Source organism: Odocoileus virginianus, unplaced genomic scaffold, assembly GCF_023699985.2.
Source record: "Odocoileus virginianus isolate 20LAN1187 ecotype Illinois unplaced genomic scaffold, Ovbor_1.2 Unplaced_Contig_30, whole genome shotgun sequence".
Classification (NCBI taxonomy): Eukaryota; Metazoa; Chordata; class Mammalia; order Artiodactyla; family Cervidae; genus Odocoileus; species Odocoileus virginianus.
In genome coordinates this window covers 1,022,596-1,047,463 of record NW_027224347.1, presented here as the reverse complement: position 1 = coordinate 1,047,463, position 24,868 = coordinate 1,022,596, and the positions used below count along the sequence as shown (strand labels likewise).

General features: G+C 40.2%; 2 protein-coding genes and 1 pseudogene across 2 annotated transcripts; all 3 read left to right on the top strand.

Annotated features, from left to right (window-relative positions):
* The first annotated feature begins 2,937 nt into the window (after positions 1 to 2,937).
* LOC110124641 (RNA polymerase II subunit A C-terminal domain phosphatase SSU72 like protein 3-like) lies at positions 2,938 to 3,522 on the top strand. The gene has a single exon (XM_070464591.1). The coding sequence runs from the start codon at positions 2,938 to 2,940 to the stop codon at positions 3,520 to 3,522; it is 585 nt and encodes a 194-aa protein (XP_070320692.1).
* Positions 3,523 to 9,745: 6,223 nt separating this feature from the next.
* LOC139034161 (RNA polymerase II subunit A C-terminal domain phosphatase SSU72 like protein 3-like) lies at positions 9,746 to 10,325 on the top strand (annotated as a pseudogene).
* Positions 10,326 to 17,148: 6,823 nt separating this feature from the next.
* On the top strand, positions 17,149 to 18,093 carry LOC110124640 (olfactory receptor 52B4-like). The gene has a single exon (XM_020873257.2). It carries the CDS (start codon positions 17,149 to 17,151, stop codon positions 18,091 to 18,093), a length of 945 nt encoding a protein of 314 aa, XP_020728916.2.
* The last annotated feature ends 6,775 nt before the right edge of the window (positions 18,094 to 24,868 follow it).

The following is a 24,868-nucleotide window of genomic DNA, read 5'->3' as shown; positions in this document are numbered from 1 at the left end:
ATTGTACTATAAAGCTACAGTAATCAAAACAGTATGATACTGGCACAAAAATAGAAATATAGATCAATGGAACAGGATAGAAAACCCAGAAATAAGCCCATGCACCTATAGTCAATTAATCTATGACAAAGGAGGCAAGACTACACAATGTTGGAAAGACAGTCTCTTCAACAAATGGTGCTGGGAAAACTGGACAGCTACATGTAAAAAAAAATGAAATTAGATCATTCCTTAACTCCATACACAAAAATAAGCTCAAAATGGATTAAAGACCTAAATGTTAGACCAGACACTATAAAATTTTTCGAGCAAAACATAGGCCAAACACCCTCTGACATAAATCACAGCAACATCTTTTTTAATCCATCTCTCAGAATAATGGAAATAAAAGCAAAAATAAATGGGACCTACTTAAACTCAAAAGCTTTTGCACAGCAAAGGAAACAATAAACAAAACAAAAAGACAACCCACAGACTGGGAGAAAATATTTGCAAATGATGTGACTGATAAGGGATTAGTCTCCAAAATTTACAAACAGCTTATGACACTTAATAGCATCAAAACAAACAACCCACTCAAAAAATGGGCAGAAGACCTGAATAGACATTTCTCTAAAGAGGACATACAGATGGCCAATAGGCACATGAAAAGATGTTCAACATTGCTAGTTATTAGAGAAATGCAAATCAAAACTACAATGAGATATCACCTCACACTGGTCAGAATGGCTATCATCAAAAACAAACAAACAAACAAAAAACCCCCAAAAACTCCACAAACAGATGCTGGAGAGGTATGGAGAGAAGGGAACCCTCCTACACTGTTGGTGGGAATGTAAATTGGTACAGCCACTATGGAGAATAGTATGGAGGTTCCTTTAAAAATTAAAAATAGAACTACCACAGTGTTAGTTGCTCAGTCCTGACTCTTTGTGACCCCATGGACTATAGCCTGCCAGGCTCTTCTGTCCATGGAATTCTCCAGGCAAGAATACTGGAGTGGGTTGCCATTTCCCTTCTCCAGGGGATCTTCCCAACCCAGGGATTGAACCCAGGTCTCCTGCATTGCAGGTGGATTCTTTACCCGCTGAGCCACAAGGGAAGCCCAGAAAAACATGGGCCCAAAAGATACATGCACCCCAATATTCATTGCAGCACTATTTACAATAGCCAAGACATGGAAACAATCTAAAAGCCCATAGACAGTGGAATGGATAAAAAACACATGGTGTGTATGTGTCTATATATATATTTTATATATATAATATATATAATATATATATATTATAATATATGCGCATATACATATGATGAAATATTATCCAGTCATTAAAAATAATGAAATAATTCCATTTGCAGCAATACAGACGGACAGAAATTGTCATACTGAGTGAAGTAAGTCAGACAGAGAAGGAGAAATATCATATGACATCCCTTATATGTGGAATCTAAAAAGAAATGATACAAATGAACTTACTTACAAAACAGAAAGAGACTCACAGACTTAGAAAACAAACTTATGGTTGCCAGGGGGAAGGGATAGTTAAGGACTTTGGGAAGGTCATGTACACACTGCTATATTTAAAATGGATAACCAACAAAAACCTATTGTATAGCACATGGAACTCTGTTCAATGTTATGTGCCAGCCTGGATGGGAGAGGGAGAATGGATACATGTATATGTATGGCTGAGTCCCTTCGCTGTTCACCTGAAACTATCACAACGTTTTAATCTGCTATTCCCCAGTAAAAAGTGTTTTGGGTGTTAAAATATTAAATAAAAAATGTAAAGAATTAAATAATAGTGTATAAGACAGAAAAAACCAACTCTCATTGGGTAGCCACAGTGTTGCTGAGATTTAGTGGTTTATTTGTTCTAATCATTTCTGCTTTTCTCATGATGAGATACATTTACAATCAGATTGAATCAATTAACAATTAGCTATTTCTCTTGCTCCCTTTTGCAGTAAAAGGATTATCTTCCTGGTCAGTGTCTTATTCACAGTTTTTGTCTCTATTATTTGATTAATCAATTATACATATGGTTATAAGAGAAGTGCTTAAATGTTTTATATACTGAGTAGGGAATGTTCAGAACAGTACTTGAGATGTGCTAAAGGACACTGAGTTTGATCAATTCTCTCTAGAGTCATTATGAGTTGAAAAAATGTCAATGGGTAAAAACAAAAGTGTTCTTGTAACTTGTGAAAAACTATCAGCAGAAGTGTTTCCAGAGGTGGACTTGACTCTGGTGAATAATCTTATAAATTTAGGAGCAGAAATAAGGATATCTTCCTACAATTTAACACAGTTACACTCCTGAAGTATCAACAATACGAGAAAAGCTATAGAATAACCATAGTGATGTTTTGTGTCATTAAATTAGGTACAGGATTGAAAATTTCAAGTCTGTGAGTAGCCTACTGGCTTTGTCTAAAAACAAAACTAGCACCATATGCACAAGCAATGAAGGGGTTAACTGGAGATTGCAAAATGCTCTGTGATGGCTGTTGGGGTTAGGCACAAGTTTGAGGTAGAAGTTGGGTGATTTAGTCACTGGATTGTTCTGGTGATTGGATTACGTTCTCTGTTCAGCACCCACTATCCAAACCCAATCACTCAGGCTAAAAGGTGGCCTGAGGGGGCTCTTGAGTTTTTGTGGATATGTTCCCTATGGATATGTGTACATACGTAAGTATAATTCAATAAACTTTACACCGGAAAGACAAAACAAAAATCTAGTCACTCAAGATTTAACCCAATCACCAATAAAGAGATCTCCATTCACCAAGGGCTGGTGCCTCCGTATAAAAACGTTCTGTTTTTTGACACTACTACTCTGGAAGAGCTGGGCCCAGGCCATCCTCTCCCAAGTTTCAGAGTTCCCTCAGCCTCTGAATTCCACTTATCTTCTTGGAGTCTCAAGTGGCCCCGCTATGTCCTTCTCCCCGCTCAAGGTGGCTGTGGTCTGCATGAGCAACATGAACAGGAGCATGGAGGCCCACAGCATTCTCATGAAGAAAGGTTTCAGTGTCAGGTCTTTTGGAGCCGGATCCCGAGTCAGGCTTCCAGGAACCACGCGCAACCTCCCTGTGGTTTACGATTTCTCCACCACGTATGAACAGATGCGCAAGGACCTTGCGCGCAAAGACCGAGAACGCTATACCAGCAATGGCATCTTGCACATCTTGGGAAGAAACGAGAGAATCAAGCCTCGCCCGGAAAGATTTCAAGAGTGCAGAGATCGCTTTGATGTCATCTTCACCTGCGAGGAGAGTGTCTATGACCGAGTGATAGAAGAGCTGTGGGCCCAAGAGCAGGAGACCTGTCAGCCTGTGCATGTGATCAACGTGGACATGGACGACAACCTGGAGGACGCCACCCTTGGGTCTCTGATCATCTGCGAGCTCTGCGAACGCCTCCAGCAGTCAGAGGACATGGAAGGCAGTCTGGCTGAGCTGCTCCTGGCAGCGGAGAGGAAAACAGGAAGGAGCTTTCTGCACACGGTCTGCTTCTACTGAAGAAGAGAGCAAACCATGGCTGCCTCTCGGCCTTCTCTCTTTACCTTGGTCACATTATTTGGCACCAATTTGTGTGCTAGTCTTCAAGGTTGGCTTAAAGTGTTTCCTAAATCCTTTCGAAACATAGTCCTCTCCTCTGATTTTGATTAGAGTTTTGTAACTGAAAGTGGGTTCTGGATGCTCACTGTTCAAAAGCCAATAAAGAGGCAAGTTTAGTGGAAAGGAAAGTTTATTTTGCATCCTGGCAACCAGGTGGAGTGGGGAGGGGAGTGGTGGTTCAGGGAGGGGGACAGACTTCTCTCCAAAGACTGACTCTACCCCTCTGACAATCAGTGTCTATAAAAATCAATTTTTATAGACAGAGGGAGGGGGTTACATGCAGAAGCAGCTATGACAGTTATCTTGACATTGGTCATGAGCTGATTTGATCAGTGTCATCTTGATTTTTTAAGTCCAGTTAATCTTCAGTTCTATGGTTGGTTTGTTCCTCTGACCTCATGAGCATTTTCAAAATTGTGGAAGCTTATATCATGGATGGGGCCAGTCTGGTGGCTCAGTGGTAAAGAATCTGCCTGTAATGCAGGAGACACAGGTTCATCCCTGGGTCAGGAAGATTCCCTGGAGAAGGAAATGGCAACCCACTCCAGTACTCTTGCCTGAAAAATCCCATGGACAGAGAAGGCTGGCAGCTACTGTCCACAAAGTCACAAAAGAGTCTTAGCAACTTAGCGACTAAACAACAAAAACAGCGAATGTCATGCCAAACAAAAGCAGCAAATGTCATGGCAAATGCCTAGTCATTCTGTAGTTAATCCACGGGGCAGGTGTTTCAGTATCTACAAGATAGCTCACAGGATATGTCTCAGAATATTATCTATAGCACTTAAGGGAGAACTACGATGGTGTGATCACTCACCTAGAGCCAGACATCCTGGAATGTGAAGTCAAGTGGGCCTTGATGGTGTGATCACTCACCTAGAGCCAGACATCCTAGAATGTGAAGTCAAGTGGGCTTAGGAAGCATCACTATGAAAAAGCTAGTGGAGGGGATGGAATTCCAGTTGAGCTATTTCAAATCCTGAAAGATGATGCTGTGAAAGTGCTGCACTCAATATGCCAGAAAATTTGGAAAACAGCAGTGGCCACAGGACTAGAAAAGGTGAGTTTTCATTCCAATCCCAAAGAAAGGCAATCCCAAAGAATGCTCAAACTACTGCACAATTGCATTCATCTCACACGCTAGTAAAGTAATGCTCAAAATTCTCCAAGCCAGGCTTCAGCAATATGTGAACCGTGAACTTCCAGATGTTCAAGCTGGTTTTAGAAAAGGCAGAGGAACCAGAGATCAAATTGCCAACATCCACTGGATCATTGAAAAAGCAAGAGAGTTCTAGAAAAACATCTATTTCTGCTTTATTGACTATGCCAAAGCCTTTGACTGTGTGGATCACAATAAACTGTGGAAAATTCTTCAAGAGATGGGAATACCAGACCACCTGACCTGCCTCTTGAGAAACCTGTATGCAGGTCAGGAAGCAACAGTTAGAACTGGACATGGAACAACAGACTGGTTTCAAATAGGAAAAGGAGTATGTCAAGGCTGTATATTGTCACCCTGCTTATTTAACTTATATGCAGAGTACATCATGAGAAATGCTGGGCTGGAAGAAGCACAAGCTGGAATCAAGATTGCTGGGAGAAATATCAATAACCTCAGATATGCAGATGACACCACCCTATGGCAGAAAAGTGAAGAGGAACTAAAAAGCCTCTTGATGAAGTGAAAGAGGAGAGTGAAAAAGTTGACTTAAAGCTCAACATTCAGAAAACTAAGATCATGGCATCTGGTCCCTTTACTTCATGGGAAATAGATGGGGAAGCAGTGGAAACAGCATCAGACTTTATTTTTTGGGGCTCCAAAATCACCACAGATGGTGATTTCAGCCATGAAATTAAAAGACACTTACTCCTTGGAAGGAAAGTTATGACCAACCTAGATAGCATATTTAAAAGCAGAGACATTACTTTGCCAGCAAAGGTCCATCTAGTCAAGGCTATGGTTTTTCCAGTGGTCATGTATGGATGTGAGAGTTGGACTGTGAAGAAAGCTGAGCACCGAAGAATTGATGCTTTTGAACTGTGGTGTTGGAGAAGACTCTTAAGAGTCCCTTGGACTGCAAGGAGATCCAACCAGTCTATCCTAAAGGAGATCAGTCCTGGGTGTTCACTGGATGCTGAAGCTGAAACTCCAGTACTTTGGCCACTTCATGTGAAGAGTTGACTCATTGAAAAAGACCTTAATGCTGGAAGGGATTGGGGGCAGGAGGAGAAGGAGATGACAGAGGATGAGATGGCTGGATGGCATCACCGATTCGATGGATATGAGTTTGAGTAAACTCCAGGAGTTGGTGATGGACAGGGAGGCCTGGAGGGCTGCAATTCATGGGGTCGCAAAGAGTCAGCCATGACTGAGCAACTGGACTGAACTGAGCTGAAAGATACTTAACTATGCTTAGTGACTAAACTATTATTTAGTTTTGTTAGATTGTTTTCCTTTGTTTCTGCCTTTTCTCACTTCTGTGATTAAGCTTATTCTTTTTCTTTATTTTTGGCTGTGCGGGGTCTTCCATGCTCTGTGTGGATTTTCTTCATTGCAGTGTGCAGGTTTCTCTTGGTTTGAAGCACCAGTTCTAGGTGGGCAGTCGTCAGTAAGGCCAGCTTAGTAGTTGTGGCCAATGGGTTATATTGTCCTGTGGCATGTTGAATCTTCCTGGACCAGGGATCAAACCTGTGCCCCCTGGACAGGCAGAGAGACTCTTAACCACTGAACTACCAGGGAAGTTCCTAAGGTTATTTTTTGACTAAAGTTTTTTCACAGACAAAGGCTGACTGAGGACATGGTGGGGAAGGCCCATAAGGCCCTGATCCATTTCCATCTGCTCTATTAAGTTCATGCCCAAGATCTAGTTCTTCATGACTTATAGGATCCCTTCAAGTCTGGGTCACTGACTGTAATAACATTTCACACTATTTAAGTTGTGACTACTTATCCATTTATGCCTGGTGTTTGTAAGACTTTTCTCTTACAATTGTTCTGCTTCCCTTGTATTCTTGAAGCCATTCTTTGTACCAATTCCCAGGGATTTCCAAGTTCCAGTCAAGGCTCAGAAACTTCTGCTTTGAGTCAGTTGCTCTCAAGTCATGCTGTCCATCGCAGTCATCTGAAGGGCTTTGTACATGACAGACCTCTGGGCTCCACTCCCAGAGCTTCTGATTTGGTGATCTGGGGTCCAAAGTTGCCTTTATCACACATTACAGGTTGATGTTAATGCCCTGGCTCTGGGATTCACACTTTGAGAAGACTGAGTATGTTTTCTAAGGTAGGACTGTGAATATGACAATCACTCTAACTGTTGGAGGCACAGGGACATTAAATCTGTGATGTACTAAATGAATGTTTCTCTTGCACCATTTTGAAGGGACAAGACTATCTCTCCTTATTGTTTGGTGTCTTGTTCATGATTTTTAGACCAATATCCTTTGCTCTTTCAATTCTGCAAAGTAACAAAGGAATGGAAATAAAAATTACTGTATTTCAATATAGAATGGTCAGACAGCTCTCTACTTGAAGACATGAGAAAGTTAGTGGTGGCTGCTCCAGTCTCTGGAGAGTCATCGTGAATTCAAGAAAATAAAATAGAGGATAGGCAGTGTTCTTGGAACTCCTGAAATACTGCAGGGATGTTTTCCAGGAGTTTCCTTTTTACACAGGTGAATAATTTTATTACTTCATGGGCAAAACTATGTGTATCTTCCTGTGATTTAACACAATTACAATTCTAGAGCATCAGTTGTAGGAGAAATATGGAAAAATTCTTGTAATTGAATGAAGTGTAAGCTTGGAAATTTCAAACATGTTTTTCATATGCATGTTCTCAGGTCACTGGAAGGGCTGCTGACAAGCTTGGGAGTAGTCTGGGCATTTAGCCTAATATCATAAGTTCAGTTCAGTTGCTCAGTCATGTCCAACTCTTTGCAATCCCATGGACTGTAGCACAAGCCAGGGCCTCCCTGTCCATCACCAACTCCTGGAGTTTACTCAAACTCATGTCCATTGAGTTGGTGATGCCATCCAACCATCTCATCCTCTGTCACCCCTTCTCCTTGCCCTTCAATCTTTCCCAGCATCAGGGTCTTTTCCAATGAGTCAGCTCTTTGCATCAGGTGGCCAAAGTATTGGAGTTTCATTTTTAGCCTTAGCCCTTCCAATGAATATTCAGGACTGATTTCCTTTAGGATGGACTGTTTGGATCTCCTTGCTGTCCAAGGGATTCTCAAGAGTCTTCTCCAATACCACAGTTCAAAAGCATTAATTCTTCGGTGCTCAGCTTTCTTTATAGTCCAAATCTCACATACATACTTGACTACTGGAAAACCATAGCTTTGACTAGATAGACCTTTGTTGGCAAAGTAATGTCTCTGCTTTTTAATATGCTGTCTAGTTTGGTCATAACTTTTCTCCCAAGGAGTAAGCGTCTTTTAATTTCATGGCTGCAGTCACCATCTGCAGTGATTTTGGAGCTCAAAAAAATAAAGTTTTCACTGTTTCCATTGTTTCCCCATCTGTTTGCCATGAAGTGATGGGACCAGATGCTCTGATTTTTTGAATGTTGAGTTTTAAGCCAACTTTTTCACTCTCCTCTTTCACTTTCATCAAGAGGCTCTTTAGTTCTTCACTTTCTGCCATAAGGATGGTGTCATTTGCATATCTGAGGTTATTGATATTTCTCCTGGCAATCTTGATTCCAGCTTGTGCTTCATCCAGCCCAGCATTCTCATGATGTACTCTGCATATAAGTTAAATAAGCAGGGTGACAATATACAGCCTTGATGTACTCCTTTCTTGATTTGGAACCAGTCTGTTGTTCCATGTCCAGTTCTAACTGTTGCTTCTTGACCTGCATACAGATTTCTCAGGAGGCAGATAAGGTGGTCTGGTATTCCCATCTCTTGAAGAATTTTCCACAGTTTGTTATGATCCACACAGTCAAAGGCTTTGGCATAGTCAATAAAGCAGAAGTAGATGATTTTCTGGAACTCTCTCACTTTTTTGATGATCCAGCAGATGTTGGAAATTTGATCACTGGTTCCTCTGACTCCTCTAAATCCAGCTTGAACATCTGGAAGTTCACGGTTCATATATTTTTGAAGCCTGGCTTGGAGAATTTTGAGCACTACTTTGCTAGCATGTGATATGAGTGCAATTGTGTGGTAATTTGAGCATTCTTTGGGATTGTCCTTCTTTGGGACCGGAATGAAAACTGGCCTTTTCCAGTCCCATGGCCACTGCTGAGTTTTCCAGATTTGCTGGCATAGTGAGTGCAGTACTTTCACAGCATCATCTTTCAGGCTTTGAAATAGCTCAACTGGAATTCCATCCCCTCCACTAGCTTTGTTCATAGTGATGCTTCCTAAGGCCTGCATTCCAGAATGCCTGGCTCTAGTTGAGTGATCACACCATTGTGATTATCTGGGTCATGAAGATCTTTTTTTGTATAGTCCTTCTGTGTATTCTTGCCATGTTCTTAATATCTTCTGCTTATGTAGGTCCATACCACTTCTCTCCTTTATTGTTCCCATCTTTGCATGAAATGTCCTTTGGTATCTCTAATTTTCTTGAAGAGATCTGTAGTCTTTCCCATTCTATTGTTTTCCTCTATTTCTTTGCACTGATCACTGAAGAAGACTTTCTTATCTCTCCTTGCTATTCTTTGGAACTCTGCATTCAAATGGGTATATCTTTCCTTTTCTCCTTTGCCTTTCACTTCTCTTCTTTTCATAGCTATTTGTAAGGCCTCCTCAGACAACCATTTTGCCTTTTTGCATTTCTATCATAAGTGGAGATTTCAAAACACAGCCACAGGGTAACCACACCCTTGCCCAATATTAGATGTTAAAGATGATTTAACACCAGATTGTTCAGATGACTGAATTTAGTTCTCCAGTCCAAATCCACTATCCAAACCCATTCAAGAGTTAACCCACTTATCAGTCAAGAGTTCTCTACCCACCTCATTGTGGTGACTGCATATAAACTTGGTCTCTGTTCTTTGACACTATACTAGTTGCATGAACTGGACCCAGGTGCTCATCTCCCTGGTTTCAGAGTTCCCTTGGACCCTGAAGCCCACCCATGCAGCTGGAGTCTCAAGTGGTCACCATCATGCCCTCCTCCCCATTCAGCATGGCCATGGTCTTTATGAGCAACATGAACAGGAGCATGGAAGCCCAAAGCATCCTTAAGAAGAAAGGATTCAATGTCAGGTCTTTTGGAGTGGGATCCTGTGTGACACTCCCAGGACTGGCACCCTCCCCGTGGTCTATGATTTCTCCACCACATATGAATAGATACACAAGACCTTCTCCTCAAAGACCAGGTACGTTATAGCAACAGTGGGGTGTTTCACATGTTGGGGAGAAATGAGATAATTAAGCCTTGTCCAAAATGATTTCAAGAGTGCACAGATCCCTTTGATGTCATCTTCACCTGTGCTGAGAGAGTGTATAAAATAGTAGTGAAAGATCTGTGTGATAGAGAACAGAAGACCTGGTAACATGTGCATGTGATCAACGTGGAAATAGAGGACACTCTGAAGGCAGCCAGCCTTGGTGCTTAGATCATCTGTGAGCTCTGCCAGGGTCTCCAGCAGGCTGATGACATGCAAAGCAGTCTGGCCGAGCTGCTCCAGGCAGCAAAGCAGAAAACAGGAAGGAGCTTTTTGCACACGGTCTGCTTCTACTGAAGATCTTAGGTGGTTTTCAGCTCTCTTGTCAGTAAGAATTTTAGTGTAGAGTTTTGGGCTAGTGTATATTTTCTCTGAGAAGGGTCTTCAAAGTTCTTTTATATTAAAAGCTGTCTGTATGATTTTTTTTTTTCAGGTGCATCCCACTCAGGCAAAAAGTGGAGGATAAAAAGGTTTCATGACAAACAGAACATGAACTGTAAGTAGGCATCAAAGTCTTTTCAATTTGAGTTTGAATAGTGTGGAGACTTGCCTTCAAAGGAATAATTCAGTGTTCACACGTCTCTGCAAAGAAGTCAACCTCCAGGACTCCATTTTAATGATCAACAAACCAAGGCTCATAATGGCTTGCTGGACAAATGAAGTGTTGAAGGATATTTCAGAAAATGAAAAACAATGTCTATTTTATCCATTTACAGTGATAACAATCCTTTTGCTTTTCTGGCATATGTATAAATGTGAATTGTTTTTTTTTAGTGAGCTAGGTTTGTATTGAATGTTTGAACTTAAAAATATTTTTATTTTTAGATCAGAAGTCCTTTTCTAGTGCCAACTTTAATAGAAACTCAGTGCATAATGAATTGTATTTATTACTAAAATTCTGGCACGATTTGTTCAATAAAATAGCTCATTAAATGTAATAAAATGAAATAAACCTTCAGATTTAAAGAGAAGTGTTGTCTATTCATGGTAAGGAATGCATATTACAAAGTGAAAGTGAAAGTTGCTAGGTCGTGTCTGGCTCTTTGCAACTCCATGGAAGTTAGCTTGCCAGGCTCCTCTGTCCATGGAATTCTCCAGGCTAGAATACTGGAGTGGGCTGCCATTTCCTCCTCCAGGGAATCTTACAGACCCAGGGATTGAACATGGATTTCCTGCATTGCAGGCAGATTCTTTACTGTCTGTTCCACCAGGGAAACCTGTTATAAAGTGAGTGCCTTGGTTCTTTTATTGCTGAAGACAAATGACTTCCATGGAGAAAAGCATTTTTTCCTAATGAGAACTTTCTTCATGCTAAAAACATTCATTTGTTGAGGACTGTTCTGTGAAAGTGGTTCCTTACTACTGGGTAGTGAAATATTCTTGGTTCTGATGAACAATGGCACCAAGTCCTGGGTGACTTTGCTGTTGTTGTTCAGTCACTAAGTCATGTCCAACTCTTTGTGACCCCAGGGACTGCAACACACCAGGCTTCCCTGTCCTTCACCATCTCCCAGAGTTTGCCCAAGTTCATGTTCATTGAATTGGTGATGCCATCCAACCATCTCATCCTCTGTCACCCTCTTTCCCTTCTACTGAGGGAAAAATGTCAAAATATCTAACGTGGAGTTGGGGTTTCAAATGAAATAAAGAGAAAGAATGGGACTGAAAATATTTTTTGGAGAAAGAATTGTGGAACATTTCCAAACTCATTAAAAAGTCTTTACAGATCCGAAGATTCAGCCAGCCTCAAGGAGTATAAAAACAAGCTGTGCCTAGGCCCATGAATATTGATCTGAAAAGCAAGATCAAGGCAAAAATCTTGAGTGTAGCCAAAGGAGGCAGGCAAATATGAGTGTGTCAAAATTATTTTGATTTACATGTGATCTGTTAAGCACTAAATACGTATAATTATATACCCTTAGGCAACAACATCATTATTCATGTCTCTGAAATTTGGAACTCATGGAAAAGCTGAGGATGGGTATAACTTTCGTGTAAACTATTTCATGGGCTTCCCTGGTGGCTCAGTTGGTAAATACCAAGTCTGCCTGCAATGCAGGAGTCCTGGGTTCAATTCCTGGGTTGGGAAGATCCCCTGGAGAGGGGAAGGGCTAGCTTTTCCAGCATTCTTGCCTGGAGAATTCCACGGACAGAGGAGCCTGGCGAGGTACAGTTGATGGGGTCGGAAAGAGCTGGGCATGACTGAGCAACTAACACTTTCAATTTCAAGATATTTCACGAAGAAGAAATGTCAAAAATTGTTGGTACATATTAATTGTAACCTTCATATTTTTGCTGAGAATAGATTAACACAATCTCTTCACTGTTACACAATCTCTTCACTGTTCATCTGAAACTATCACAACACTGTTAATCAACTATACCCCAATACAAAATAAAAAGTTTATATTGTTTTTAAAAAATGCACCAAATAAAGATAAGCTTAAGGGTAATTTTCATTAGTAGGCAAACTCAGGGTTATCATTTGTGTTTATGAACACGGTGGAGCCAAGTAGCAATTATTATTTTACTTGAAATTTTCTAAGGAGAAGAGAACGCAGGCAGAATTCATATGTAAATGATGTCCAGTGCAAGATAAAGGACAAAATGACATCCTACTTTTACAGTAATTAGAATGGAGAAAAGTGGTGAGGAGTTACCATAGGGGACAGGGTTGATGAGGCTTGCTAAACTCAAGAGACTCTGAGCTACAGGGTTTAGCACTAGACTCACATTGACAGCCTCATTTTAGTTAATCAAAACAGCATTTGTCACATTAAATTTATATGGCCTTGATTTTTTTTTTAAAAGACTAGCTTAGGTGATAAACCGTTTTTGTTTTTTGTTTTTAAAATTCAGAGCATCTGAAAGAAGTAAGAGAGAGAAAAGGAGCGGGAGGAAGTGAAGAAGATGTGAAGGTGTCTTAGAGACAAAACACATTTAGGAAGAGAGTGAGGCTGGTGGAGACAGTTCTGTCCCTTGAGTCCTGGGATAAGTGCTGTTCTCAGGGGCTCACATCAAGGAGAATAAACAGCCCAAATCCTGCCATGCAACTAGCTGATACTTATATCTCCAGTAGAATGTCTGTTCCTGAGGATTCATTCTAAGGCCAGGGTGTGATTAGACATCTACAGGTAGAGATGGTTCAAGGATCAAGGTAAGGACTGGGCAGGTGCTATGTCCTAAACAGGCTAGAGGGACAGGACCCTTGTAGGATGTTAATATGTGTGGAATGATACTAAATAGAGGTACTTCTAGCAGAAGTGAAGGGTGAGGTCTGGAAAGGGAGGTTGAGAGTATATGAACCAGCTGAAGTTACTGAAAGTTAGCAGATTAGCAGATCAGTTCAGTTCAGTTGCTCAGTCATGTCTGACTCTTTGTGATCCCATGGACTGCAGCATGCCAGTTTTCCCTGTCCATCTCTAACTACTGGAGCTTGCTCAAACTCATGTCCATCGAGTTGGTAATGGCGTCCAACCATCTCCTCCTCTGTCGCCTCCTTCTCTTCTTGCCTTCATTCTTTCCCAGCATCAGGGTCTTTTCCAAATGAGTCAGTTCTTCACATCAGGTGGCCAAAGTACTGGAGCTTCAGCTTCAGCATCAGTCCTTCCAATGAATATTCAGGGTTGATTTCCTTTAGGATTGACTGGTTTGATCTCCTTGCTGTCCAAGGGACTCTCAAGAGTCACAACACCACAGTTCAAAACATCAATTCTTTGGTGCTCAGCTCTTTCTTTATAGTCCAACTCTCACATCCAAACATGACTGCTGGAAAAACCATAGCTTTGATGAGATGGACCTTTGTCAGCAAAGTAATGCATCTGCTTTTTAATATGCTGTCTAGGTTGGTCATAGCTTTTCTTCTAAGGAGCAAGTGTCTTTTAATTTCATGGTTGCAGTCACCATCCACAGTGATTTTGGAGCCCAAGAAAATAAAGTCTGTTACTGTTTCCATTGTTTCCCCATCTATTTGCCATGAAGTGATGGGACCAGATGCCACAATCTTAGCTTTTTGAATGTTGAGTTTTAAGCCAGCTTTTTGACTCTGCTCTTCACTTTCATCAACTTCAGTTCTTCGCTTTCTGCCATGTGTGGTGTCATCTGCCTATCTGAGGTTATTGATATTTCTCCTGACAATCTTGATTCCAGCTTATGCTTCATCTAGCCCAGCATTTCTCATGATGTACTCTGCATATAAGTTAAATAAGCAGGGTGACAATATACAGCCTTTGATGTACTCCTTTTCCTATTTGGAACCAGTCTGTTGTTCCATGTCTGATTCTAACTGTTGCTTCTTGACCTGCATACAGGTTTCTCAGGAGGCAGGTAAGGTGGTCTGGTATTCTCATCTCTTTAAGAATTTTCCACAGTTTGTTGTGATCCACACAGTCAAAGGTTTTGGTGTAGTCAATAAAGCAGAAGTAGATGTTTTTCTACTGGAAAAAGTTTCTAAGGAACTCTCCTGCTTTTTCCTTAGAAAAGGAGATATCATTCATTAAATAACAGGTGCCATAGAATTAGGTTTGACATGAGAAATAGAAAACAAATGATCTTACTATAGATCGCTCTTGGCAAAATATGAGAAAGATGTTGAAAATGACAAGGATCTGTGTGGGATTTCTCCAGGCAGGGTGTGGGAAGGGGCTTTGGGGAGCTACCAGGGAGACTTGCCTGTGTGTGAGAAATAGGAGGAGGCAAAAATTAACTTGTTTCAGACTGAAGTCACTCCACTGGGACACCAGTCCCACAGGGAAATTCCCTAACCCTAGCTTTCTGACCTCTTTCTATGAGTCTGATTTTAAATATTTCCCTCTTAGTCCCTGTCTCCACTTTATGGCTGTGGTGAACTTTTGCAATGCTCTAGGGCTTCCCTGATAACTCAGTTGGTAAAGAATCTGCCTGCAATGCAGGAGACCCTGGTTCAATTCCTGGGTCAGGAAGATCTGCTGGAGAAGGGAAAGGCTACCCACTCCAGTATTCTGGCCTAGAGAATTCCATGGACTATATAGTCCATGGGGTCACAAAGAGTTGGACACAACTGAGCGACTTTCACTTTCTGCTGAAGCCCTACCTTGTTGATTTGTCTTTCCTGGCTTCTTCCTTCTTGCCTTTATCTATTTTCCTTTTATTTATTTATTTTTAAATCAGGCTGTGGGACAAGTATCATCATTTCTATTTGATGCTCTCCCCTGCCTTCTGATGTTCCACTTTCTGCAATGGACAGGCTGCCCTCACTGGAGAGAATTCTCAGAGGGGAGCATGTGCTCAATGGGAAACAGTTTCAGTGTACCTGCTAAGTTGCTTCAGTCATGTCTGACTCTTTGCGACCCCATGGACTCTAGCCTGCCAGGCTTCTTTGTCCCTGGGGATTCTCTAGGCAAGAATACTGAAGTAGCCATGCCCTCCTCCAGGATATCTTCCTGACTCAGGGATCGAACCCCACGTATCTTACATCTCCTGCATTAGCGAGCAGATTCTTTACCACTAGAACCACCTGGGAAGCCCAACAGTTTCAGACCCAAGGCCAACTGATGACTGGTGACTCTAATGACAGAACATTTTCTCCCAGCACCCAGCCATGATTATAGGAGTTGATTTTCCTCCCCAAATAGGAAAATTAGAAGCATTGAAGGTAACTGGAGTAGAAAATATAATGTTTATAGTGAGTATAAGATCAATCTTATGAGACAAATATTTTAAGATACTCATTCAATAGAAGGAATTCACATTTGTCTCCAATTCTTAAAACCTGTCTATTCATAATTTGCCCCTCTTTAAACCATAAGTATATATTGTAAGACTCTAAAAATTCCCATTTCCCCCCTCTATCCCTGGTTAGTGATATGGTGCCTGAAAATAGTTTTTGCTCAATATATGTTACCTGAATAGCTGAGTTAATTAATGAATCAAAGTGTACTAAGAAACAAATGTTCAATTTCTGCATGTAAAAAGACTTTAAATAACATGTGGCCCTCTCTCCTCCTTCTGAGAAGTGATACCTTTCTATTTTCAGTTTCAATCATTTCTACACTTAGTTTTCTAAGATGCAAGCTGGAGGAGTGCCTCACGTCGGGCACACAGGCCTTGTCAATGGCACCTTTTAAGGTCTCTTGACCCTCTTCACAAGTGAGGTTCCTGTATGTGGTAAATGCACAATTTTCAAATCTCATATCTATTAATTATTTCCTTGGGATATTTGGCAAATAATTCACATTTTTTGAGTCTCATATTTCTTAAGAGTGAAATGGAGATAATACCCAGTTCCTTGAATGGATAGTCAACATGTGAGTACAAAAATACACAAAGTACCACACACCAAGTGATGACTGCAGCTTCTGGCATAAAGCAGATGCATAATAGATATTAGTTTAATTCCTCCTTGAGCGTTAGGTTCAGATCCGTTTTACTCCAGGAACACCATTGGCCATTTAGAATCCTGTCTCATCAACTACTGTTCCAGTAAACCTCCATAGATAATTTTATTTTATTTTAACATTGAAAACAATTTTATTTTAAAAACTAGATCAACTGTTCTAAACTGATAACTTCACGACATCTAAGGGCTGCTCCCCATGTAAATGGTTGAGTCTAAGTGTAAAGTTGTGATCAATGTCCTTCACAATCAGGAAAAATCTGCCTGTACAAATCCTCCCATACTTTCTCCAGTATTCTCTATGCCTAAGCCTCTCTAGCCTGAAATTCTCTAGCCTATGCCTAAGCCTCTGCCTGAAAATGTTTCAAGAATACATCTTTTTCTTTCTTTCTTTGCTATATGATAAACTCCTCAATGTCAAGTTCAATTACAATCTTGCTACTGCCTTCCCAGAGATGCACCATGGTCCCTGCTATATATTGATACCCATCTGTTGGTAGGAAAAGATATACAGCAATATCTTTTTATTTGACTAGTTGGAAACCTGTATATCCTTTAATTAGAGTAGCATTCTAGGCTACAGAACATATCCTATTCACCTTTGTATATGTCTTATTTGCATGTTCAAAGAAGGCAGAAGTATGGAATATGCCAAAATCTCCTGCTGCTTTCACCAAGACTAGGAAAATCTGAGTTTTTATCTCTGTATGTGAATAAGAAGTGATGTATTTAGTGGTATTTCTAGACATGATGACTTTAAACCACACTGGTGTTAGCCACACAGTCTTCCGCTTGCTGGGCATCCCTGGCCTTGAGGACCAGCACATATGGATCTCCATCCCCTTCTTCATTTCCTATGCTATTGCCCTCTTTGGAAACAGTCTAGTCATCTGCATTATCCTCACAAAGCGCAACCTTCATGAACCCATGTACCTCTTCCTCTGCATGCTGGCTGGAGCAGACATTGTCCTCTCTACATGCACAGTCCCTCAGGCCTTGGCTATCTTCTGGTTCAATGCTGGGGAGATCTCCCTGGATCGCTGCATCACTCAGTTCTTCATCTCACACAGCACTTTTATGTCTGAGTCAGGGATCTTGCTGGTGATGGCATTTGACCGCTACATTGCCATATGCTTTCCACTGAGATACACCACTATTCTTACACACACACTGATTGGGAAAATAGGAATTACCATCTTTCTGAGAAGTTATTGTACAATTTTTCCCATAGTATTCCTTTTGAAAAGATTGAATTTCTGCAAAAATAATATCATACCCCACACCTTTTGTGAACACATTGGTTTGGCCAAATATGCTTGTAATGACATTCGGGTGAACATCTGGTATGGACTCTTTGTCCTAATGTCAACAGTGGTTTTAGACGCCCTGCTAATTTTTGTTTCCTATGTGCTGATTCTCCATGCTGTCTTCCACATGTCTTCCCAAGACTCTCGCCACAAGGCTCTCAACACGTGTGGCTCTCATGTCTGCATCATCATTCTCTTTTATGGACCTGCCTTCTTCACGATCCTGACTCAGAGGTTTGGTCGTCACATTCCACCTCATATTCACATCTTGTTGGCTAATGTCTGCATTCTGGCTCCACCTATGCTGAACCCTATCATTTACGGGATCAAGACCAAGCAAATCCGGGAGCAGGTGGCTCACATATTTTTTCCAAAGCAGAAATAACTCCAAAGGAGGAACAGACTTTTCATCATCTCTAGCTGTTCATGATATGGACTACAGATGTGGTGAGTGGAAACACTATTGATAAACTGAAACATAAATGTCTTGGTGAATTCTGTTTCCAGGAAAGGTCACAAGATAGGTTTCAGAGTTTACATCTTTTGCTGTCAAAGCAACAGAGAGTAGTACCATGTTTGACTGAGCATGGTGTGTCCTACAGAGAGCCTGTGAACTTCTAAATCATGTATCCTTCATGTCATTAGCTTGATTTGGTAAAAGATGAAATGAGTACTGATTTCTGGTTTTGAATTTCTTCAACCATTCCTGGCTGAGTTTCCCACTCTTTGAGACATCTTGTGACATCCTTGGACAATCACATAAAAAGGGTACAATTTGTCAGTTGGGCAGGATGAATAACTTCTGGACCCTAATGGATAGCATTGTTTCTATATTTAATAATCTTATATTGTCTATTTGAAATTTGTTAACTTGTGAGTTGATATTATGTTTTCTTACCACATGCACTCATGCACATATACATACACAAAAGGGTGATGAATATGTTCATTAACTTGATTGTATTATCTTGCTATATATGTATATGTACTTATATATCAAATCATCTGATTGTATACTTTATAAATATACAATTTACATTTGTCAAATATTTGACAAAATTTTTTTGGAAAGAAAAACATTTTATTCTAATGAATTCACATCAGTAACATCAGAAAAGCATGTTTAAGAGACCACAAACATCTGCGTAGCCCCAAACTCAATACCATCTCAATGAACTTCCATAGAATGAGAAAACCCTCTTCCTCAGTAATCCTGCTGCTGCTGCTGCTGCTGCTAAGTCGCTTCAGTCGTGTCCGACTCCGTGTGACCCCAGAGACGGCAGCCCACCAGGCTCCCGCGTCCCTGGGATTCTCCAGGCAAGAACACTGGAGTGGGTTGCCATTTCCTTCTCCAATGCATGAAAGTGAAAAGTGAAAGTGAAGTCGCTTAGTCGTGTCCGACTCTTAGCGACCCCATGGACTGCAGCCTACCAGGCTCCTCCGTCCATGGGATTTTCCAGGCAAGAGGACTGGAGTGGGGTGCCATTGCCTTCTCTATCAGCAATCCTGAGGAAGCACAAAAATTGTTAATGATTAAGGAGAGGTTTACCTGGTGGTTTCACACTTTAAATCTTCACTATCAATTATATTTGTAATGCTAAACCAATGTGGGCATGAGAGATGATTTTTCACATCTTTGATTGGAACTTCTTGATTAAGCTAATCCGTTCACCAATGTTTCACAAGGTTCTAGTACCTTGTGAAACCCTCACAAAGCTTAAGGTCACCCTGATTCTGAGCACACTCAAAAAACTGTTCCACCTCAAAGGAGCATGAGACTTGCTGCTGCTGCTGTGTATGGCATAAAATATATAACACATGAAAAGATGCTCAACATTGCCAATTACTAGACAAATGCAAATCAAAACTGTGATGAGATATTACCTCACACCAGTAAGAATGGCTATCATAAAAAACTCTACAAATAATAAATGCTAGAGAGGGTGTGGAGAGAAAGGAACCCTTCTACACCGTTGGTGGGAATGTAAATTGGTACAGTCACTATGGAGAATAGTATAGAGGTTCCTTAAAAAACTAAAAATAGAGTACCATATGACCCTGCAATCCCACTCCTGGACATATATCTAGAGAAAAACATCCAAAAGGATACATGCACCCCAATGTTCATTGCAGCACTGTTTACAATAGCCAAGACATGGAAGCAACCTAAATGTCCATCAACAGAGGAATGGATAAAGAAAATGTGATATGTATATATTACTCAACCATTACAAGGAATGGAAGAATGCCATTTGCAGGAACATGGATGGGCCTAGAGATTGTCATAATGAGTGAGGTAATTTCAGAGAAGGAGAAATATCTTCTGACATTCTTTATGTGTGGAATCTAAGAAGAAATGACACAAATGAACTTATATACAAAACAGAAACAGACTCACAGACTTAGAGAACAAATTTATGATTGCTGGGAGGATGGATGGGGAGAAGGGGTAGTTAGGGAGTTTGGGATTGACTTGTAGACCCTTGTAGATAACCAACAAGGACCTACTGTATAGCACATGGAACTCTGTTCAATGTTATGTGGCAGCCTGGATGGGAGGGGAGTTTGGGGGAGAATGGATACATGTATATGTATGACTGAGTCCCTTCACTGTTCATCTGAAACTATCACAACATTGTTAATCAGCTATACCTCAACACAAAATAAAAAGTTAAAGCAAATATATGGCCTCTAAAGTGTTTCCTCATTAACATACGTCTCAGCCTCACGCATTCTGATTAGTTTTCCCCAATATGAATGACTGGGTGAATATAAAGGAGGCTTAGCACCAAAGAACATGATTTGAACCTGGTGTAGCAGCAGTCAGCACCCCAGCATCTCTGAACTAATATTCTAATCAGAAGTGTTTTCTATTGGAAGGTGTTTAGTCAAAAGGGGAAACGGTGGAAACCTCTGCCTTACTGAGGTCTGGGAAAGTTATTCTGGCTTCTGCATAGTTTAGCTTAAATTTTGCTGACCAGAGCATCCTGTTTTGTGGCCTTTCAGACATGCATTGTACAGCTGCTATGGTCATTGAGGAAGTGAACGCATTCGAATTTCAAAATGGAGTAGCTGTGGTTCAGAGGTGGCTCTTATAAACATGATTTTGCAAATGTTCCTGTTTCACTGAAAACTTGAATTTTCTGACTATTATTGCAGACCAGGACAAAAAAACCACAGGTGGGTGTATTATCTCAGATGTGATTACTGCTTGTATTTTGCTTGTCATGATGTCTCCTGTATCGTGACTGTTAGATGCCTTACGTTTCCTCCCCAGTCCGAGTAAACGGAAATTTTTTTGAGGACTGAGCCACAACGCTGGACTCACTGGGAAATGAGTCTAATTTCTGGGTCTCCAGCAAGATGCCATGTCAGCCTCTTCTATTTTCTGTACATCCCCTGCCTGACCAGTGCCTCTTTACCTACACCATACTCACATAATTGACCTTCCTACGCACTTTCCCCAGGCCCCAGATAGTTGCTCTTCTTATCAAAGGGACAGCGAGGGGACATACCTCTTTACTGGTTTCCTGGTAACTAATGAGCCCACCTGATGTCAATTCCCCTCTAACTAGTAATCTCCCCTTCTCCAGGGAGCAAAGTTTGCCACCATGTTCTTCCTGTCATCCCCACTTACCCTGTGGTGTCACGCAAGGAACTTACTTCAGACATTGAAATCCCCCATCTATTATACCATTGACGCCTCTGTTGCTGACTCTTAACTCTTTTTACTCAGTCGTGTCCAACTCTTTGCGACCCCATGGACTATACAGTCCATGGAATTCTCCAGGCCAGAATACTGGAGTGGGTAGCCTTTCCCTTCTCCAGGGGATCTTTCCAACCCAGGGATCGAACCCAGGTCTCCCACATTGCAGGCAGATTCTTTACCAGCTGAGCCACAAGGGAAGTCCAAGAATACTGGAATGGGTAGCAGATCTTCCCAATTCAGGAATCGAACCGGGTCTCCTGCATTGCAGGTGGATTCCTTACCAGCTGAGCTATCTGGGAAGCCCTCTTTTCTTCCATCTTAAAGCTGGGCAAGCACAGGTCTCAAAAGCCTGTGGAGTACTGCCCAATAGGAACACCCTGTTGATTGTGCTGATGCTTATACAAACCTATACATGTGATAAAATTGCCTAGAACCACTCCCTTGAAATAAGAGCATGTAAAATTTTTAACATCTAAATAAAATATGTGGATTTTTATTAATGTCATTTTTTTTGGTTTAGATATTCTACTATAGTTATGCAAGATGTTACTCTTGGGTAAAATTAGGTGAATTGTATGAGGGGCTACTCTTTACATTGTTTTTTTACAACTACCTATAATTCTGTAGTTATTTTAAACACTATTACCAAGCTGTATTGATCAGAACACTACGGGATTGGCATAAAAACAGACAAATCAATGGAGCAGAAGGGAGCTCAGAAATAAACTTTTACATATCTGGTTAACAATGGTCAAGAATGTTCAACAGAGAAAGATAGTCTCTTTAACAAATAGTATTAGGAAAACTGGGTAATCAGGAGAAAAATGAAATTGGACCCACATCATACATCACACACATACACACACACACACAAGCCTCTCAAAGTGGATTAAAGACCTAAACTCAGACCCCAAGCCATTAAACTCCTAAAGGAAAAAATTTCTTAAGTTTGTCTTGGCAATAATTTTTTATGTATGACAAAAAAGCACAGACAACAAAAACAAAAATCAACAAGTGAGACTACATCTAACTCAAATGCTTTGTGCAGCAAAGGAAACAATTTACGAAGCAAATTAGCAAAGTATGGAATGAGAGAATATATTTGCAGAACATATATCTTGTAAGGATTATTATCCAAAATATATATGTAGGGAACTCATACAACTCCATAGCAAAAATATCCAAACTGCCTGATTTAAAAATGGACAGAGATATAAATAAAGCATACTTCAATAAGATAAAATTTTTAAAAAGGGCAGAGAAACTGAATAGATATTTTCCAATAAGACATACAAGTAATCAAAAGGAACATGAAAAATTCTCAACATCACAAATCATCAGGGAATGAAAATCAAGACCAAAATTACTAATCATTTCACACTTGTTTTTTCATTTTATAAGAAAGGAAAGAGAGAGCTATTTTATAGAAATAGCTATTTTATAAAAAAGAGAAGAGAGAGCAAGCTTGTGGAGGATATGGAAAAAAGGGAAACACTGTGCACTGTTTGTTGGTAGAAATGTAAATTGGTTTAGCTACTGTGAAAAGCAGTACTAAATTTTCTCAAAAAATTAAAAATAGAACTGTTACACAATCCAGCAAATCCACTTCTGGATGTCTATTAAAGATAATTAAAATCAGGATCTTGAAGAGATATCTGCACTGTCATGTTCATTGCAACATTATCTACAATATGGAAACAACATAATTATTTATGTACCAATGAATAGATAAAAAGATGTAGTATCACACACACATCTCTCTAGGTGGAATATTTATCCATGAGAAAGAGTAAAATTTTACCATTTGCCGAAACATAAATAGATCTCAAAGACATCATGCCAAGTGGAATAAGCTAGTCATAGGAGGACTAATACCACAGGATTCCACTTACATGAAGTGTCTAAATAGTCAAACTCATAGAAGCAGAAAGTAGAATGGTGGTTGCGAGGCACTGGGGAGAGAGGGAAATAGGGAATTGTTGTTCAGTGGGCTATAGACTCAGTCATACAAGATGAAAAGATTCTGAGAGATCTCTTGAACAACATTGTGCTTAGAGTTAATGATGCTGTACTGTGTATTTAAAATTCTAAGATGGTAGATTTCATGTCTTATGTGTGTGTGTTTTGCCACAATAAAGAAAAACTTAACTGTATGTTGTCTACAAGAAATTTATCTTAACTGTAAAGAATCAGATGGGTTAAAAACAATATGATGGAGTAAGACATACCTTGCAAACACTAAACAAAAGAAAGCTGAAGTAGCGCTATTAACTTGAGATAAAGCATATCTCAGAACACTGAAAATTTTCAGGGGGGAAGAAATGCATTATGAAGGATAGAATTATTGATTTTCCAAGAACACCCAACAATTGAAGTGTGTATGTGCCTGACAGTAGAGATCAAATTATGTGAGCCAAAACCAAATAAAACTGCATGGAGATAGAGACAAATCCACTCACTATGCAGTTGGAAACTTAATCACCCTTCTTTCAATATTGATAGATCTGTCAGGCAGAAAATCCATAAAGATATAGTTCATATAACAAAACTATGAACAAACATGTTCTAATAGACATTTTGTAGAGTACTATCTTCAATCACAGCAGAACAAAGATCATTTTCAAGTTCACCTAGAATATTCACTGGACTAGACTTCATTCTAGAAGTTGGATTTAGAAGAGGTAGAGGAATCAGAGATCAAATTGCCAACATCCACTAGATCATAGAAAAAGCAAGGAAATTCCAAAAAAAACATCTACTTCTGCTTCATTGACTATGCTAAAGCCTTTGTGTGGATCACAATAAACTGTGGAATATTCTTTTTTTTGTGTGTGGAATATTCTTGAAGAGATGAGAATACCATACCACCTTACTTGCCTCCTGAGAAACCAACTGGACATGGAACAACAGACTGATTCAAAATTGGGAAAAGTATAAGTCAAGGCTGTATATTGTCACCCTGCTTATTTAATGTATATGCAGAGTACATCATACGGAATGCTGGGCTGGATGACTCACAAACTGAAATCAAGATTGCTGGGAGAAATACCAACAACCTCAGATATGCAGATGATATCACTTTAATGGCAGAAAGTGAAGAAGAAAGTTCACCCTCGTCAAGAGGCTCTTCTTCACTTTCTGCCATTAAATGTCAGATTTTATTTTCTTGGGCTCCAAAATCACTGCAGACAGTGACTGTAGCCATGAAATTAGAAGATGCTTGCTCCTTGGAAGAAAAGCTATGGCAACCTAGACTGTGTTTTAAAAAGCAGAGATATGTATTCCCCATCCCGACATGTAAATCCATGGCTAATTCATGTCAATGTATGACAAAAATCACTACAATATTGTAAAGTAATTAGCCTCCAACTAATAAAAATAAATGAAAAAAAATATAAAAAATAAAAAGCAGAGATATCACTTTGCCAATAAAGGTCTGTATAATCAAAGC